The sequence below is a fragment of the Drosophila yakuba genome, chromosome 2L, assembly GCF_016746365.2.
Source record: "Drosophila yakuba strain Tai18E2 chromosome 2L, Prin_Dyak_Tai18E2_2.1, whole genome shotgun sequence".
Taxonomy (NCBI): Eukaryota; Metazoa; Arthropoda; class Insecta; order Diptera; family Drosophilidae; genus Drosophila; species Drosophila yakuba.
The window spans coordinates 9,451,424-9,469,224 of NC_052527.2; the positions used below are offsets into that span (position 1 = coordinate 9,451,424).

The 17,801-nt window shown below is 50.1% G+C and overlaps 1 protein-coding gene across 25 annotated transcripts in view; it reads left to right on the forward strand.

Annotated features, from left to right (window-relative positions):
* LOC6527578 (nesprin-1) overlaps nucleotides 1–17,801 on the forward strand; it is a 103,898-nt gene that overhangs the window by 84,124 nt on the left and 1,973 nt on the right. For 15 of the 25 annotated variants that reach the window (XM_043206885.1, XM_039370781.2, XM_015197606.3 and 12 more), the window contains 10 exons: nucleotides 203–313; nucleotides 722–886; nucleotides 949–8,040; nucleotides 8,610–8,915; nucleotides 10,554–10,811; nucleotides 12,040–15,002; nucleotides 15,470–15,508; nucleotides 15,859–16,485; nucleotides 17,206–17,347; nucleotides 17,589–17,656. In XM_043206885.1, the coding sequence (XP_043062820.1) occupies nucleotides 203–313; nucleotides 722–886; nucleotides 949–8,040; nucleotides 8,610–8,915; nucleotides 10,554–10,811; nucleotides 12,040–15,002; nucleotides 15,470–15,508; nucleotides 15,859–16,485; nucleotides 17,206–17,347; nucleotides 17,589–17,656 (11,771 nt within the window). The remainder of the gene's footprint in view (nucleotides 1–202; nucleotides 314–721; nucleotides 887–948; nucleotides 8,041–8,609; nucleotides 8,916–10,553; nucleotides 10,812–12,039; nucleotides 15,003–15,469; nucleotides 15,509–15,858; nucleotides 16,486–17,205; nucleotides 17,348–17,588; nucleotides 17,657–17,801) is intronic. The other 10 variants (XM_043206886.1, XM_039370792.2, XM_039370787.2 and 7 more) reach the window with 6 other exon arrangements.

Below are 17,801 nucleotides of genomic sequence, written 5' to 3' on the forward strand. Positions count from 1 at the left end.
TCCATTTGAGTTTTATAAATACCTAAATATAATTATTCTACTTCATGTACATATGCTGTATGTGTATAGAAGCCGGCCACAAATATTTACATCTATTGCGTTCTCCAACAATAATCCTCCGAAAATTGCAATCGTTATTAATATTAACACCCTTTCTACACCGTCTCCCCAACCACAACAAAATCACTCACAAAAACTATAGGATCTAATTACGCAAGAGCTCGACGAACTGCTCCAATCGCTTTCGAGCGTCGAGGATGGCATCGCCAACATGAACCAGAGCAGCTTGGATGGCATGCTACACGGATTGAAGGTAATAATTGTTATTAGTCTAAGGCCGAAATAACACCACCTTTTTGATGCTTGATTCGGCATGTACTACAACGTAGCTAGATTAATTTGAATTAAAATATCTACTCACACCTTGTACATAACTTTTGTAAACGATTATTGGATGCTGGCGTGTGTCAGAGAACTTTAATAACTCAATCGCATCACTCCATAAAGAATCGTACATTTTTTGTCAGGCTGTTTTTTTTTTGTACCAACCGAATACCCTTCAGTTGTTAGTTTTGTCCAGTTGTAGTGGTCCTACCTTTGGCTGTCTAAATATTACAATTTTGTAGGCCCAAAATCCAATTGTATTGTTACGTAGATTTATATACATTTTTGGAAAGAACATATTTCTGAAACCCATATTTTACACGCCCGATGTGTGCAGCTAATCCAGAGCAATCTCGAAGTACACGAAAGGGACGCCATCGAGTTAAAGAACCAGGCAAAGACATTGCCCACAGATCCGGCCACCGAACGTTTGCTGAACGACACCGTGGACCGTATTGACCTACTACTACGCCGCACTCAGCAAGGCATCACCATGATAGCGGTAAGTGTTTGTGATCTACGTCCATGGTTGCCCGTACTCATAATTCTTTAATCCGTATGCAGAATGCTATGCATGGTCAGAAGAAGCGCCAGCAGGAGATCGACGAGTACCAGCAACATCTGCTGGAGCTGGAGCAATGGATCATCGAGGTTTCCGCCGAACTGGCTTCCTTTGAGCCCACCTCGGACAGCAGTACGGATGAGCAGGTGCTCAAGTCGCAGGTGGAGAGAAGCCAGCAGTTGCTGCGCACCCTCAAGGATCGCCAGCAGTCCATGGAGGATTTGGTGGAACAGACGCGTCAGCTGCAATCCCATCCCGATGTTGCACCCCTGGCGGACACGCTGATGGAGCAGCTGCAGAGTATCATTACCATACTGCGGGAACAGGTCACAGTGGCCACCAAGCGCATCTTTACCATTGAAAAGCGCATCGTGGACTTGCGAAAGGCGAAGAGCGAGGAGGCGCAACGCCAGCGTGTGCTGGCTGATTCACTCATCAAGCCACCAACAGAAGTCCCAGCGGGTCCAGAGGCGCATGAATCCATCGAGTCCAACGAGAACACCATCGACTCGAGCTCCATGCCCGAAGAGGAGATCAAACCGACTGGAGTGTATGTGGAGACACAGACATCGCTCAGCCTGCAGCAACCCCCGGTTCAGGTGGTGACCACCACGACTGTGGAGGCGCAGACCAGCTTCAAGGAGCCAGCTGTAGAGACCGCAGAGGTGGCTCTGCAAACCCAGAAGGAGCGTTCGCCCACCGAGAACATTATGGTAACGCAAACGGTGCAGCATGGCCAGGAAACGATCCAGATCGACACGACTCGCAACAAGGATGTGCCCGATGAGCCCGAAGATGTCCAGATTGAGGCTCGTTATCATCAACGCCCTAAGGGCGATGTCGACCGCGCCACCGAGTTGATCCTTAAAAATGTGCCTCAAGCATTCGAAACCACTTTCGTGGAGCCGGATGAGACGACCACCGAAGTGATTGTGGGACCCGATGGCACCAAACACATAGTGCTCAAGAAAGTAACCCGAACCCGCCAGCAAGTTGTACAGCAGCAGCAGATTAGCTCAATCGAGACAATTAGCGATTCGGATGGCAACATTGAGGTTCACTCCACAGGTCAGATTAATTTGGAGAATGTGCACACCACGGACACCAAAGCTGATCCGGAGGAGGGCAGTGTCCACACAGTAATCACACAGCAAACACGTGGTGCTGTTGTGGATTCATCGCAGCCCGAGGGCGTGATCCTACAAGAATTCGAAACCGAGCCCACTATTGAGACATACGAAGAAGTGATTGCCCCAGGCTCCCAGGCGCAACTGATTTCCATGCAGCCAGGAGATGTGCAGACCCAAGGCACCATCCGAGCAGTAGTCCAGCAGGTGACCCGTAAGGTGATCCGTAAGACGCGCAAGATAATCAAGCGGGTGGTGATCATCGACGGCAAGGAGCACATCACTGAGGAAGTGGTCGAGGAGCCAGAGGAAGTGGAGATCACAGAGGAGGAGACAGCACCGCACATCAATGTAAATATTGTGCGAACCGTTGACGGAAAGGTGGTGAGTGAGGAGGAGTTCCAGCGAATGATGCAGGAGCCCGGAGTTCTAATCGAAGAAGTTGCCACGGATCTGCAAAAGCAGACGACGGCAGAGCCGCAGCAAGAGGTATTTGATATTGAGTCTACCCAAGTCACAACCACCACAAGAACTACAACCGCAACCACACAAGAACAAGAACAGCCAGAACAACAGACACAACCAACAACAGAAACGACCAAAGAAGCACCAGTAGAGTTGCCAGCACCTCAAGTAGATGTTGAACAACCCGTAGTAGTTGCCACTACCAGTCCCGTTCATGTTCCAACAGCGGATGTAGTCGAGCCCAACGACGCCTCGCCGACTGTAGAAGTCGAAGCAGTGGTTGAAGATATCAACGAGATTTGGCCACTGGAACATCACCTAAAACCCACCAACATTGACTTCTCCCAGCACATCGAAGAATTGGCAGCACCAGCGACCACAGTAGAGACTGAAGCCTCCATGCCAGTAGAGGAAATTTGGCCGACAAGCCCAGAGACCGGAAACTCATTGACCCTGGAGCACTATGAATTCGAGCCACAATCCCCCCATGAAGAGAGCACAAAATCTGATCTAGTTAAGCCCCAAGAGACTGAACCGCAAGCTGTTGCTGAAACCAAGCCAGAAGCCATTACCACTGGAAGTATTACCATTACCAAGACTACAACCACCATCACAAGCTCGACAGAAATACCGGAGGAAACTCTTGCCCACAATTTGCCAGCAGATGAACAACAGCCTCCTGCATCCAAAATCAAGACTGACATTAACAGTTTCCTTGTAGCCGAACAGACTTTGGCCGCAGCTCTTCAGGAGCAGTCTTCAACTCCCACCGAAGCATCGGTTGTTGAAGATGTAAAGGAAATTGTTCAGCCCAAAGAAATTGTTCTTGAAGAGAGGACTGTTGAAATTTCAACCATCAAGACTGAAGAGAATCAAGAAACACCAGTTACAGTGGAGGAAGTGAAATCACTGCCCGCAGAGCCTGAACCAGAAGATTCCGAGCTGAAGGAAGTGGCCATTGACATTGTTGAGCAGACTGACCAAAAGCCAGAAGAACTCGTTGTGGGTACACAACCAACACCTGGTCAAATCGACTTGCGTGCCGCCACTCAACTCTTCATCTCTGGAGAGGCCGCAGCTTCAGCGGCACCACAGAAAACCTTCCAAATTACAGCACCCTCTCTGGAGGACAATGGCGCTGGCGTGCTGAAGGTTGTCCTGGGCAAGGAAGAGGATACCGCATCTCCAACCACCGGCAAGGTTAGCATGACCATCATTGAGACCGCTGCTGCTCCCGTCGCCGACGCCAAGCGGCGTCGAAAGAAAAAGAAGAGAAGAGATACAAAGCACGAGGAGGAGCTCGAGCAAGAACAAGAGACTGAGCCGGAAGCCGTTGCCGTTCAGGAGCCTGAGGTGAGCTCTGATGTGCCCGTTTCTCCGGAGGATTCTCCACGCGATACCGTTCGCCATGAGTCCATAGTTGAGATTAGCCCCGATAGCGATTTGTCCAGCATTGAGACGGACACGAAGGTGAAGATTGTGGAGGATGCCGTTGTTTCTTCACCATCGGAGTCGCCACGAGCGCCAATGGTTGAGCTGGTCATTCCCACTGAAGTGGTTGAGTTGGCTTTGGTCGAGGATGAGGAACAACAGACAACACCACGAGTTCCCTCGCCCACTGAAAAATCGGAAGTCGAACAGGATATAAAGTCCGTGCAGACTTCGCCACAGCATCAACCCACCCTGGATGAGACTGCAGTGCAGACGAGTCTGGAGGTGCAGCCCGATAACCAGGAGAATGAATCGCAAACACTGATCGTGGAGATAACGGAGACTGAAGCACAAACCACTCCCAGAAATGAGGAGCAGCCTGTGGCTGTGGAAATATCCACCACTGAGATTCAAACCGATGTGAGTGGCCAGCCAGCTGAAACTGTAGAGATTTCCAGCCAAACAACAGTAACCACCACCATCGAGAAGGAACTGCAGACCACTCCAAAGGATTCTCCTCGCGCACCAGAGGCAGGCAGCAGTGACGTGGTGGAATCTCTGGTGCAGGACTTGGTTAAGGATATGACTACCGATCTGCCAGTTCGTACAAGCGAACAGTCTACCGTGACTGAGACCACCACAACCACGGAGACCCATGTGCAGACAGCCACTCCGGAGCCAAGGGAACCAACTGAAGACATAAGACCGGAAACTGTCCATGAAGAGACCTCAACCCTGGAACTTGTGCAGGTCGCTGATGGTGAGATGCAAACCACGCCTCGTGGAGATGAGCAGCCCGTATCTTTGGATGATACCTCACTGACAGCCACATCGATATCCGTTTCGGAACCCTATGAACTGGAGGTCAAGACTACGGTGGCCATTCCCGCCGATTCTGATACATCCGTGGCTGAGCCGACGGTCTATGAATACACGCAGACCATGCAGCTGCCCAAGCAGGACAAGAAATCCAAGAAGGACAAGAAAAAGAAGCAGAAGAATGTGCCTGAAGTGGAGCAGCAGCTGCCAGAGGAGCCACAGATCAGTGTGACCGTTGAAATCGCACCTGAGTTGCTAACAGAGTCAGGTATTGTGGTATCCACTAACCAGCAGATTGAAGATGTGCCTCATGTAACACCCGTGGTGGAGACTGCCATCGAATCCGAAGAAGTGGAAACGCCCAAAGCTCAACGAGTGCAACTTCAAATCACCAAGACCACTGTATACGATGAGTATCCCGATCTGCCAGTGCATATTACTGAGCAGAACAAGGTCTTGATTGCGTCCCAGCAGAGCAAACGATCCGGAGCAGGACCCACATCCTCAGCGGTGACCATCGAAGAGGTGGGCTCACCCACGGAGGAGCTGGTGGTGCCCATCACCCCGGGACCAGACAATCTGAGTGGCGAGCCCCAAAACATTTGGTTCAGTGCCACCACCAGTGTGGATAAGACACCCATTGAACTCTCCCAGGCTCTGATTATGAGCGAGAGTTTGCAGCACTATCCAGGACAACAGCAACTGACCAACCAGCAGCCAATCCTGATTTCCACCAAGGAGGCCATTGGCGATCGCATCAAGCAGCTCAAGCAGGCGACGCCCCAACAAGCCACTCCCCTGAGCAATGTGCTCCACTTGGCCACCTTATCGGAACAGATTAAGGAACTGCCCACTGAGCAACGCATCTTGGAGGTCAACGAAGGTCTCCAGGATCTCGATGTTGCCATTAAAAATGGTGACAAGACTGTGATTCAAACCACTGTCATCACGGTCATCGAGAAGGTATCAACTTGGTTGGAAACCATCGAGTATCGCGTCTACCTCATCAGGCAGAACTCCAATGAGGGACCCTCCGAAGAGAAGCTGGACAACTATAACCAACTCAACGACGAGCTTAGCACGATCAAGCAAAATGTCGGCCAGCTGGAGCGACAATTGTCCAAGGCTGAACCGGAACCAGAGTTGCTGCAGTGCGTGGATAGCCTAAAGGAGCATGTGGATGCAGTGGAGCAGGTGACACAACAGAACCAGGTGCAGGACAGCAATGATCTGGACAAGTGGCACAGCTTCGAGGTACTTCTGTACAGCGTGTCCGCCGTCTTGGCCGAGCTGCAGCAGAGCTACGATCTTTTGATCAATCAGGAGTATCCCTTGTCCGCCAAACTGGCCCAGCTGGACGAGTTGGAGCAGCAGCACGAGGCGGCACAGCAGCAACTTGCGCAGCTCTGTCAAAATGCTCGAGCTTTCCAGCGCGATTTCCCAGGCAAGAAGATGCCGCAGGATGTGCACAATGCCTTCGAGACCAGCAAGAATATTGCCAACAACATTCAGGCAGAGCGTGAGCGTGTCCTTCAACTTCAATCCCTGGCGGAGGAGTACGAGCAGACCCTCAAAGAGTTCACCAAAATCACGGTTCTTGCCGACAAGCTGGTGGAGAGTCCAATTGTTTCCAGTTCCCTCGAGCAGCTAAACAACGAGGTGCAGAAACAGCGGAAGTTCTTCGTAAATCTCAGCCACTGTCGTGCCATGTTGGAGTCCCTGGAGGAGAACATCGATAGTGAGACCCGCGAGAAGCACTCGGAATTGCACAAGGAGCTCTACAACAGGGCTACCAGTCTGCTGGACAAGGCATCCGAAAGGTCCTCCAAACTGGTGCAGGCTGCCTCCCGGTGGACTGTGCTGGAGAAGGGCATGCGAGATGAGCTCCAATGGCTCCAGGTGGCACAGCAACGAGTTCCCGACTTATCTGCCGTAACTTCCGCCGACTACGATCAATATACCACCCTGTACCAATCCCTGAGCAATGATATCTCACATCACTACGTGAAGATGACACAGCTTTCGGGAATTGCCAACAAGTTGCAGCATTTGGTGCAGGCTCCCAATCTCGTAGAGGAAACCAATGAGGCATTGATAGTGCTGCTCAAACTGCGCGAGGAGGTTGCTCTCTACCTTCACCGCCTTCTGGTCTTCAAGGAAATCTGGGTGCAGTACGAACAGCAAACGGATAAACTGGAGGCCTTTGTACGCGAAGCAGAGCAGGAACTGAGGAACATTCAGATACCCTCGCAGCCCACACACCAGCCCATCGAGCACATGCGTCAATTCTGGGAGATCAAGGCCCGCTTCGAGCTCCACAATAATGTGCGAACCGATACGGGTCTGAGCTTTGAGAAATCCCTGCAGGTCATTCCATTGGCCGACGAGATGCTTCAGCGGCAGTTCCATGCCCAACTGGAGGATCGCTGGCAGGCCGTGGCCCAGGCCATCGAGCTCATTCAGCACAACATTGTAGAGTGCCTGTCGTCGGAGGATGTGCCCGCGGACGAGAAACTCAAGATGGTGGAGCGAGAGCTGCAGGAGATCTACCTGACCATGACCAGCATGAAGGGTGTCATCAAGAACGAGGAGGAGCTCTGCCTGTACATCGAACGAGTCCAAGTACTACGCACTCGCGTCGGATTCATTGGCAACGAGCTGGGCAGGATTGGACTTCAGGAGCCCGCCATTGAGCCGGAAAAAGTGGGTGAGCTATTCGCGCTCTCTCACAAGATAAGCACCCAGATTGCCGAGGAGCTGGAGGGTGCATCTGTGCTGCGTGACCAACTGCAGGCCATCCAGGAGGGTATTAGCAATCAACGCAAACACCAGGCCAAGATCTCGGTCATACTGGATGAATGTGAAGCCGCCGAGCGCCAAGGAGCAGATGTCCTCGAAAAGGCCGTCGCCGATTGCCAGGCCGCCGGCGAGGAGCTGGTCATCAGCTGGCAGGAGATTATGCGAATCCGCCAGATGCTCCACACCCTGCCCATGCGCCTCAAGATGTCCGTTTCCCCAGTCAAATTGGAGAGGGACATCTCCCAACTGCAGGACGACCACGCCTTCCTCGAGAGCAAGTGCACCAACATTATGGCCATCCTGCGAAGCCGACTGGCCGTCTGGCTGCGCTACGAACGTCAGCTGGAGCTGGTCCACGGATCCGTCCAGGAAACCGATTTCATGATGGAACTCATCCGGGTGCACGGTCAAGTCGACTACGAGCGCCTGCGCAAAGCCACGGAACGTTTGGAGGTAAGTTTTCAGCCCACAAGTTTATGACTTTGTTTACGTGCGCGCATAGGGATCGATTTGTATCTCAGATAAGTTCGTATCTTTCTGCCTGATCCAAAATCTCGCTACCTGCCGAGCGGAATTTTCGCGAACTGCTTATCAGCTTAGTTTTGCCCAGGGGAAAATTAGCTACAATATTCACAACATTTTAGCGACGCGCCGCATTTATTTTCCGACATTCGAGTCAGAAACACGAGAACATAATTTCTTGCTCATAGAACATCATTTTAAAATAAAACGTAAATATATAATTTAATAATGGAAATTTCGACATCGAGCAAAGTTTTACACGTAATGTAACTTATTTCGGGTTGAATGTAGATTTGAAGAGCTTTCCGTCGCCAAACTTTCACAAAGCTTTTTCGTAAGCTCCCGCCGCTTGTGGGACTCTTTACGTAGCCAGTTTATCGTGGCCCCAGTTGACGTTAACTTCGAACCGAGCGCGTATCTCTCGTCGCGGTCGGAAAACCGGAAAACCACATACATTCCAGACTAATCCATCTTTATCCGGGCCAATTAATCCATCGCAGGGACTGGCTGGCGATCTGCAAAACCGCGAGCAACTGATCGATGAGCTGAAGGGTGCGGCCAAGCCGCTGATCGAGAGCTGCGATGTCCAGATTGTCGAGCAGATCGAGTCCGCTGTCCAGGAGGCGGTAGTCGCCTGGCATGACACCAGTGAGAATCTGCAGCAGCTGCGAACCCGCTACCAACGAGCCGTCGAACTGTGGGACAAGTACCGCAACGCCTCAGCGGCCGTCAAGAACTCCATTGACCAGCAGATGGATACGGTCAAGTCCCTGGAGCAGCCCCTGGATGCCCTGCAGCACGCCAAGGTGAGTGCCCACAAATGCCGTGACCCGTCCGGCAAACGGGTCGTATGAGTGATGTGCATCGCGTGTGGGCGTTAGTGATGCCAACGACCTGTTTGTCACATAGTCACATAGGTAAAATCGAAATCGGAAAATACAATAATTGAACAAACAATTGGGACAGAAAATCGGTTAATATGTGTACATTCTAAACACAAGGATATATCGATTGGTTGTTGTTTAAAGTCAATTACTCTAATTTAACAAGTTTTAGTTTGTTCAAGTGTATTATTCATAATTCTGATGACACATTTCCGTTATGATGTTTTTAAGATTTTTTGAGAAATTAATTTATTTAGATAAGAGGGTGATTTAAAACTGAGTGTACTTTTTCCCACTGATGAAGCCACCTCAGGTGGACTGTGTACACTTTTTTTGGCGGCAAACTAGGACACAAATGCGGCTCCTTAATTGGCCACTGGAGACGCAGCTGTTCCAGCTAGTAATTACATTGATTTTCTCCGTAGTGCTCGCCCTATCAATTTTTTTGGGCGCGTCAATGTAATGGGTTCGTAATAGTTCCGCCGTGTATGTGCATATATGAGCTAACTTGGTCCGCTGTGTTTGTGTCATAAATTATGCTTTTGGGTAAATAAAACCGACATATCGACGTACGATTTCTTTTTCGGCATTTACTTAAAAAATTAACGCATACTCGGGTCGCCGTTTTGTGTTTATTGATCATTAGGGTCATTATACTATAGGCCCTACTCGATGGTGTAATTATATTTTCGGACAGACAGCCAACTGTCATTTCACACAGGAGGCGAGTTTATCAACCCGCTGCGGTTGGGCTATATTTTCGTATTATTATTATACATAGTATTTTTGTATACATAGCAGCTTTAGCTTTATCATCCACAGCAGCAGTATGGGAGCGGTAGAAAAACGGCGGGAACAGGTCCGCAAATGCCTTGAGCTCCGAAAGAAGATAAATGCGGAAAGATAGATAGATAGATAGATAGGTACTTAATCTATGTTGGTATTTTCAATGCCGCTGCTCTAAGCGCTTGTTTGCTCATGTAGCAGCATGATAAAGCATCGCCAAATACTTGCCAGATGATATCATAGGGCGCACATTACAAAGAGCATTACTGAACTAGAGAATTAGAGAATTAGAGAACTTAGGGAGTGCGACAAGTGGTGACCCGTTTTCCCCCCAAATTGAAATCGAAAGTGCGCCGGGCACTCGCAGCCCTAATTACCATTGCCTAGCAGGGAAGTGCACTCGACATCACAATTGATAAGGGTCTACGGCACGAAATGGAACGCCAGCCCAGTCGGCTTGAGCTAAATACTTTCCGTCGTCGTCGAGTTAAATATAAACCAGTGACATTTCGCCAGGCATCCGATATAATTGGGATATGTTTCATTCAGAAAGAACTTTTCGGTGGCGAGAACAATATTAGAGATAGTTAGGCAAATGGCAAAGGAAATGGATGATGAATGACTGCTATTTAGAGGGTATTTATATATTTGGCATTTGAACTAATAACTTGTTTGGCAGAACAAACACGTGTTAATTGAGTGGCTGTGATTATCTGGACCCTGATCTTCATTAGCTGATTTGCTCTCCATCTCTCTCTCTCTGAACTCGCACAGGTATGCCAAGACAACCTGACGACCCAGAATGACAGAATCTTGGAGCTGCGCGACATTGTGGCCAAGATCGCCGCCGATGTGGGCCTGGATGCCTCGGCCCTCATGCAAGGTGAACTGGATGCACTGGGCCAGCGGTTGGCCGAGTGCAAGGATGCCATCACCACGCTGGCCAACGTGGCCGAGACGCAGGACAAGGAGCGCAAGGAGCTCGACAAGGAGGTGACTCTGGCCAAGGCCTACTTCAACAATGTGCAGCAGGTGAGTGATGAGCGGTGGATATTAATGAAATTATGATAGCACACGGATGTAGGACGTATGTACATATATGGAACCCCCTGAATTAAACCCAACCATCCTGACCAGCTATCGATTGTGGCGTCGAATAGTTGGATATTTAGCATATGTTTGTATGTCAGTTTGAGTTTGGCGTGTGAAAATTCCCACACTAACGCATACCGATTAGCCGGCAAGTGTTTTTATTTTTTTTTTTTTTGTGTTGGTAGCTGGTGGTTGTTAATCCAATACGAAGGACATGCTATTTTAAGTGGGTTAAAAGTTGAAAAAGTTTTTGTGTACCCTGGTTGGCAGCCCACTCACCGTGGTCCCAGTGCTCCTCCCCATCATTATTGATTGATAAGAGGCGTGAATATAATTTTGAAGAGTACGCTTTCCCCCTGTGAAAAACATATAAAATCGTAAATGACACTTGTCCTGTGGGAAGGATGGTAAATAATTGATGGCCATATGGATATATGTCCTTTGTTTTGGTCCTTGGCGCTAGGAAACTAACTGTCGACTATGTCTGTTTTGGTCTCGTGGTTAGAAACTACTTTGTTCTACTACTAACTTCCCCGAAGAACGGAATCTGAGCACTTTAGGAAATAACAAACAAATTAATTCTTTGATAAGTGCATTCTTCAAGAGGTATGAAGTGCTTTCGCGTCTAAATCAAATGAACCATGAATATAAATGGCTGATTAACGATCGTACACTTTAACGATTCATTCAAGAAGGTATAAACGATCGATTTCATAGATAGAATGCATATAAGTGCCTAACAAATTACCGTATCAAATTGGGCATTCTTGGATGCAACTTTCCAAACCACCTTGCACCACAGTGGGCTCATTTGCATGGCACATGCCAACCAGTTTGGATTTCCCCCACCCCCGCCCTCTTCCACTTCCAAACCCAACTCCACCGCCCACTTTGGCACCCCCCTCATCGACGCCTCAGACAATTGAAGTTGGCCACTGGGAGCGCGTGTCGTTGGCATGAGGTCATTGCCAGTTGGCGGAAAGAGTTGCAATGTGCCACACCGATTGCCATTGTCGTGGAAGCCATGCAGTGGACAGACCGACGAATGGTAACCGGAGCCATCCGAGCAGCCATATTAGGGTCAGGCCAATTAGCGATGCAAGAAGCATATTAATAGCTGACCACTGCGTATGAATAAAGAATAATATTTTGCTTTGCTTCCTTGCAGGACATTTCCCGAGAGGTGCCGCAAAATCCCAAGGAGAGCGAGGAGCAGCTGGCCGCGTTGCGAGCCCATCTCCAGACTTTGGCACGAACGGAAGAGCAGCTGCGTCAGCTGAAGGAGCGCCATCAGAACAGCAGCGAAGTAGCACCATCGGCGACTGGCAGCGATGACGATGGCATCCTGGAGGTGCTTGCCCTGTGGCAGAAGATCTTCCAGGACACCTTCCAGGAGTACCATCGCCTGTCCACGCGACTCGCCCGCAGCCAAAATAGCTCGGAGGCGCTGCGATTGTGGCGGCAGTACCTGCAGCACGTCCAGTCCTTCCTGTCCTGCTCCATTCCCGAGGATTACAGCAGCCTGCGAGAGCAGCAGCAGCTGTGCGCCATCCACCAGAACTTGCTCATCTCGCAGCAGAGTGTGCTTTCCGAAACCCCACTGGAATCGGAGCTATCGGAGCAGTACAAGGCACTGACCAACCTGCACAATGAAACGCTCTCGCGGATCATGCAGCGAAATGGTGAGCTGGAGAGGCGTGTGAGTGGCTGGAATGCCTACCGCCAGCAGCTGGCTGCCCTTTTGGACTGGCTGCGTCAGAGGGAAGCGGAGCGCCATGCCCTCCAACTGCGCTACATTCACCTGAAGCGAGTGCCCCACCTGAAGCACCGCTTGGATGCGATGATCCAGCAGCTGGAGCAGGGAGAACAGCAGAGCAAGGCTTTGCAGGAGCAGCAGCAGGAGCTGGCCAGGCACTGTGACGACGCGCTGGCCACCGCCATGCGAATGGAGCAGGCCAGCATTGGCCAGCGGATCAGCAATCTGCGTGCGGCCCTTAAGACCTGGCAGGGATTCCTGCAGCGCGTCACCCAGCTATCGGAAAGCTACGAGCAGCGAGTAAACCAATTGCAACAGGAATTCGGTGCAGCTCAAAGGCTTTTGGATGCCAATAGCGAGTCCCTGCCCACTCAACCAGCGGCGATTGAGCAACTTTTGGGATCCCTACGTGCGCAGAGGGTACAACTTGGTGCCCAAGTCTCCGCTCTGGAGAGTCTGACTGTGACCCAGGAGGAGCTCAAGGAGTGCATCAGTCCGCACGACATGAAGACCATTCGCCAAAGGAACTGGCTGCTCTGGCAGCAGCTCGCCGATCTGGACTACCAGCTGGCCAACCTGATCAACTCCATTGAGGAGCGGCTTTCCCTACTGTCCAACTATCAAATCAGATACGATCGCATCTCCCAGTGGCTGCAACGTTTGGAACAGCGTGTGGAAAAGGATGCGGATGTCACGGCCATGACCAATCCCGAACAGGCAGCCAAGCAGCTGGAGCAGCAAGTTAATTCCGAGCTGCAACTGCGGGACAAGGAACGGGAGTGGCTTCTATCCACCAGCAGGGAACTGCTCACCCTCTACTCCGAGCCGGAAGTGCGGTCCCAGGTGCAACAGCAGAGCGACTCCCTCATCGATCGCTGGCAGCGTCTCAAGTATTTGGCCAAGCAGAAGGCCACCAAGATAGGGGAGCTCAAGATGACACTTCTCCGGTTGGAGGAGCGCATCGCCCTGATCCGCGCCTGGCTTTTCGAGGTGGAATCCCAACTGGACAAACCCTTGAATTTCGAGAGCTACACACCGAATGTGATCGAGGCCAAGCTAAAGGAGCATGAGCAAATCCAACGCTCCATTGAGCATCACAGCAGCAATGTGGGCGAGGTCCTAAATCTCGTAGAGATGCTCCTCAACGATGCGGACAGCTGGCGCACGCAGGTGAACACTTCCGGATTAGCGGCATCAGCTCAGAATCTGGAGCAGCGCTGGAAGAACGTGTGCAGCCAGTCGGCGGAGCGCAAGGCTCGCATCCTGACCATTTGGAATCTTCTCCAGCAGCTGATCAAACTCACGGCCGAGCACAAGAACTGGCTGGGAAAACAAGAAAGCCAAATTGCCGGCTTTGAACGAGATCAGAAGTCCAACAGCAAGCAAAAGCTGGAGGAGCGCCAGAAGGAACTGAGAGCTAAGCTGGAGGAGCTGGAAAGCCAGTCGGTGAATCTTCGCCAGCTGGAGCAGATCTATGCCAAGCTAACCATGAGCGCCGGCGTCGAGCCGGAGAACATCCAGAAACTGACGCTGCCCACCAAGGTAATGGTGAGCATGTGGCGCCAGTTGACACCACGCTGTCATGCCCTATTGGATGCCATCGACAAGGATGCCAAGCTTATGCGCGAGTTCAACAATGCCCAACTGGAGGCCACCAACTCTCTGAATGCCATACAAAAGGCTTTGGAACAACTGCCAAGCGTGGAGGATCAGCAGACCTCCAAGGCGCAGCCCAAAGCGGTGCTCCAACGATTGGAGAGCCTGGAAAAGAAGCTGCAGGACGCCCAACAGCATGTCCAGCAGGCGGATAGCCTGGCCCAGGAGGCCAAGACCAGGACCAAGCAGCAGCCCCAACTGAAGCAATTGCTGGAACTTGTGTCCGCCTACACCACCCTCTGGCAAACGGTCCACACCCGCATTGTGACCCTCAAGACCACGTGGCTGACCAGAGCAGCACAGGCAGCCGCCGCGCTGCCGGTCAATGAAGCAGCCAATGCCGCCGTCCAGGTAAACACCCTGTCCCAGCGGAAACTTCGGCAGGCGCAGCAGATGCAGAGGGAAACCTCCATCACGGCCAAGGATGCGTACATCATGGAACTGCAGACGGCGATCACGGAGTGCCAGAGCAATCTGGACGAGCTGCAGCGCACGGTGGTGGACAAGACCCGCAAGCCGGGACCCCAGAAGATAGCCAAGCTGCTGGGCAACGCGCAGTCATCCACCGAGCTGGTGAAGCATCTCAGCCATCTGCTGCTCACCGAGTGCAAGGCGGATGACCAGGCTGCCGAGGTGGACACCGTGGCAGAGCTCACGTTGCGCTTCGATACACTGCAATCGCAGTGGAAGGCGCGACAGCAGCACGATCAAAATGCAAGGTAGGATTCTATGCTAATTATCCACATATTTGTTGGGACACTTTTCATAGGTCTTGCCAAGCCGGGAAATCCTTTTAAGTCGGAGTCAAAGTGGCATATTTGAGAATAGCCCTTCCCAATTGTGTCTCAAATACTCCGAAAACAACTATGCAATAGGGACGAACGGCATCCTGAATAGTGTATCATATTATAACAGATGACTTGTGTTCGTCCACATCTAATTTTTAAATATACCAATAGGGATTTCCCTTTTCGGTTTGGCAAGTACTGAAACACATTCGGTTCGCCGAATGCCATTTTCTGCTGGTGATTTGGGTCTGTTCTTGACTAACCAATTGTTTTATTGCTTTCCATCTTGCTGTTGCCTACTTTTCTCCTTATGTCAAAACACGCACACGCATAATCACACTCAAATATAAAAACATACCCATGCTTAACTCGAACCTGCGCATTCATGACGACACCAGGTGCCACCTACCTGCGTCCTACAAGTACAACTGCATCCAGTAAGTGTATCTACCTGTCGGTGGCCAGTTCCGCCGACCTCCTGCTGTTTGAACCACCCACCTGATCCTGTGATCTATGTTCTATGTTCTATGTGGTTGTCCACTAGACAAAAGCTGGCAGCGGACTGCAAATGGCCGCCAGTCTCCAAGGTGGCGAACAGCAAGAGGTCGTGGGCAGTGAGCACCCCAACTGCCTAAGTCAACCTTAAAGCCAATATCAATGGACTTTGGCAAGGCGAGCTTAAGCTAACATTCAATCGATAACCATCTTTATCGCTATCTCTTGGGATTATTCAATTACTAATTTCTGCACTTTTATTTTTATTTTTTATTTCTATGGCCCATTTTAGCGAGGTCGGCCGGCTAACGTGTCCGCTCTGCACACAGCGAAACTGGCAGCAGATCGACAACGATCTGTGGCGCCTCGAGCAGTGGCTGCAGTTCGCCGAGAGCACCCAGAAGGCCCAGTCAGCCCCGCCCTCGAATATCGAGCTGCTCGAGGACGTCACGCAGGACCATCGCGAGTTCCTGCTGGATCTGGAGAGTCACAAGTCCATCATATCGTCGCTGAATGTGGTCGGTGACCATCTGGCCACGCACACTTTGGATACCGAAAAGGCGAGGCAACTGCGATCGCGTCTGGAGGCGGACAATGAGCGCTGGAACAATGTGTGCATCAATGCTACCAAATGGCAGGGTCTGCTGCAGACCGCCCTGATGGGCAACAGCGAGTTCCATCAGACCATCGATGAGCTGGTGGAGTGGCTGCAGCGCACGGAGCAGAACATCAAGGCCTCCGAGCCCGTCGATCTCACCGAGGAGCGCTCCGTGCTGGAGGGCAAGTTCAAGAAGTTCAAGGATCTGCGAGCCGAGCTGGAAAGATGCGAACCTCGGGTGGTCAGCCTGCAGGATGCCGCCGATCAGCTGCTCCGCTCCGTCGAGGGCTCCGAGGAGCAGTCCCAACACACCTACGAGAGGTAAGGTGTCCAGTGCGCCAGTTCCGAGGGCGGAACGAAATAATTCGTGGGTGCCGCTTGAGCTTAGGGCCTGGAAGGGTATCAGCGTTAGTTGGGCGGAAAACCATTAAATCCTATATACATTATATGTTTTTAGTTGGTATCCTTAGTTCATTTGATTAGTTTTTTGCCATGAACATTGGAAAACAGTAGATAATTTGTGCTTTTTTGATATGTGCCCTTTCTATCTACTCCTTGTAGAATCCAATCAGTATTAGTTTTCATTTAATTTACCCAAGTGATATTTCTTATTTCTATTATCCCACTATCAAGTATTTCGGCTTGCCCTTTCAACTATCCAAATATCCTGCCCACTGTGCACTATCCACCAAAATCCTTTCTGTAGCTTTCCCTTCAAAAATTTCAATTCACATGCTCCCAAAATTATACTAAAAAAATATCCGCAAGGATAACTAAGCCTTTTGGAAACTTCAACGACTAAACCTTATATATACCATTTGAACTAGTAGAATGTATTTTAGCTCTTACTATTCAACTGTATCGATCGATCATTTCTTTTTGCCTCTACAAAAATTTTGTGTTGCCGTTTTTGTTGCGTATATTGTTATATTATATTTTGTGTTGTATTTTTGGTACTCAAAATTCTTTCGTCCGCCCATTCTAACCCTCCATCCAAACATACACCGCCAAGGGCCCATGCAAATGTTTTAAATGCTCCAGAACCCTTTCCAGATTGACCGATCTCCGGCTGCGCCTCCAATCCCTGCGTCGTCTATCCGGCATCTATATCGTCAAACTGGGCGCCGTTCTCGGTTACGAGGGCGACAACCTCGGCGTGCCACTGCACATGTTGTCCAGTGAGGTGAGTCCATGTCCTTGGTTTCCTGTTCTGAAAAACATGATTTGTCCCAAACCAAAAAAAAAAAAAAATATTGAAAAAAAAATAATTACATTTTTGATTTGTTGATTTGTGAGCGCACCAGAAGTAAGTGAAACCAATTGGCAGTCAAACGAGAAAATATGAAAACAAACGAAACTTATGATTTGTATTATTTATAATTTATTTGTGTTTCTTTCTTTCTTTTTCTGTATGGCAAATATAGCTTTTGGATAATACTACATTATCAACCTCTTCTATGCAGGCCGCCGCACCCAACACAGAAAATGCAAAGTAAATATCTATAGAAATTGATTTTAAGTTTTTGATTCTCACATGCATCGTAGTCTTGAAACCTTTTTTCTTTTTGTTTAAACAACTTGTGCACTTTATAGTTGAAACTGAAAAGAGCATGTAGTTTGTAACCCATTAGTTGCAT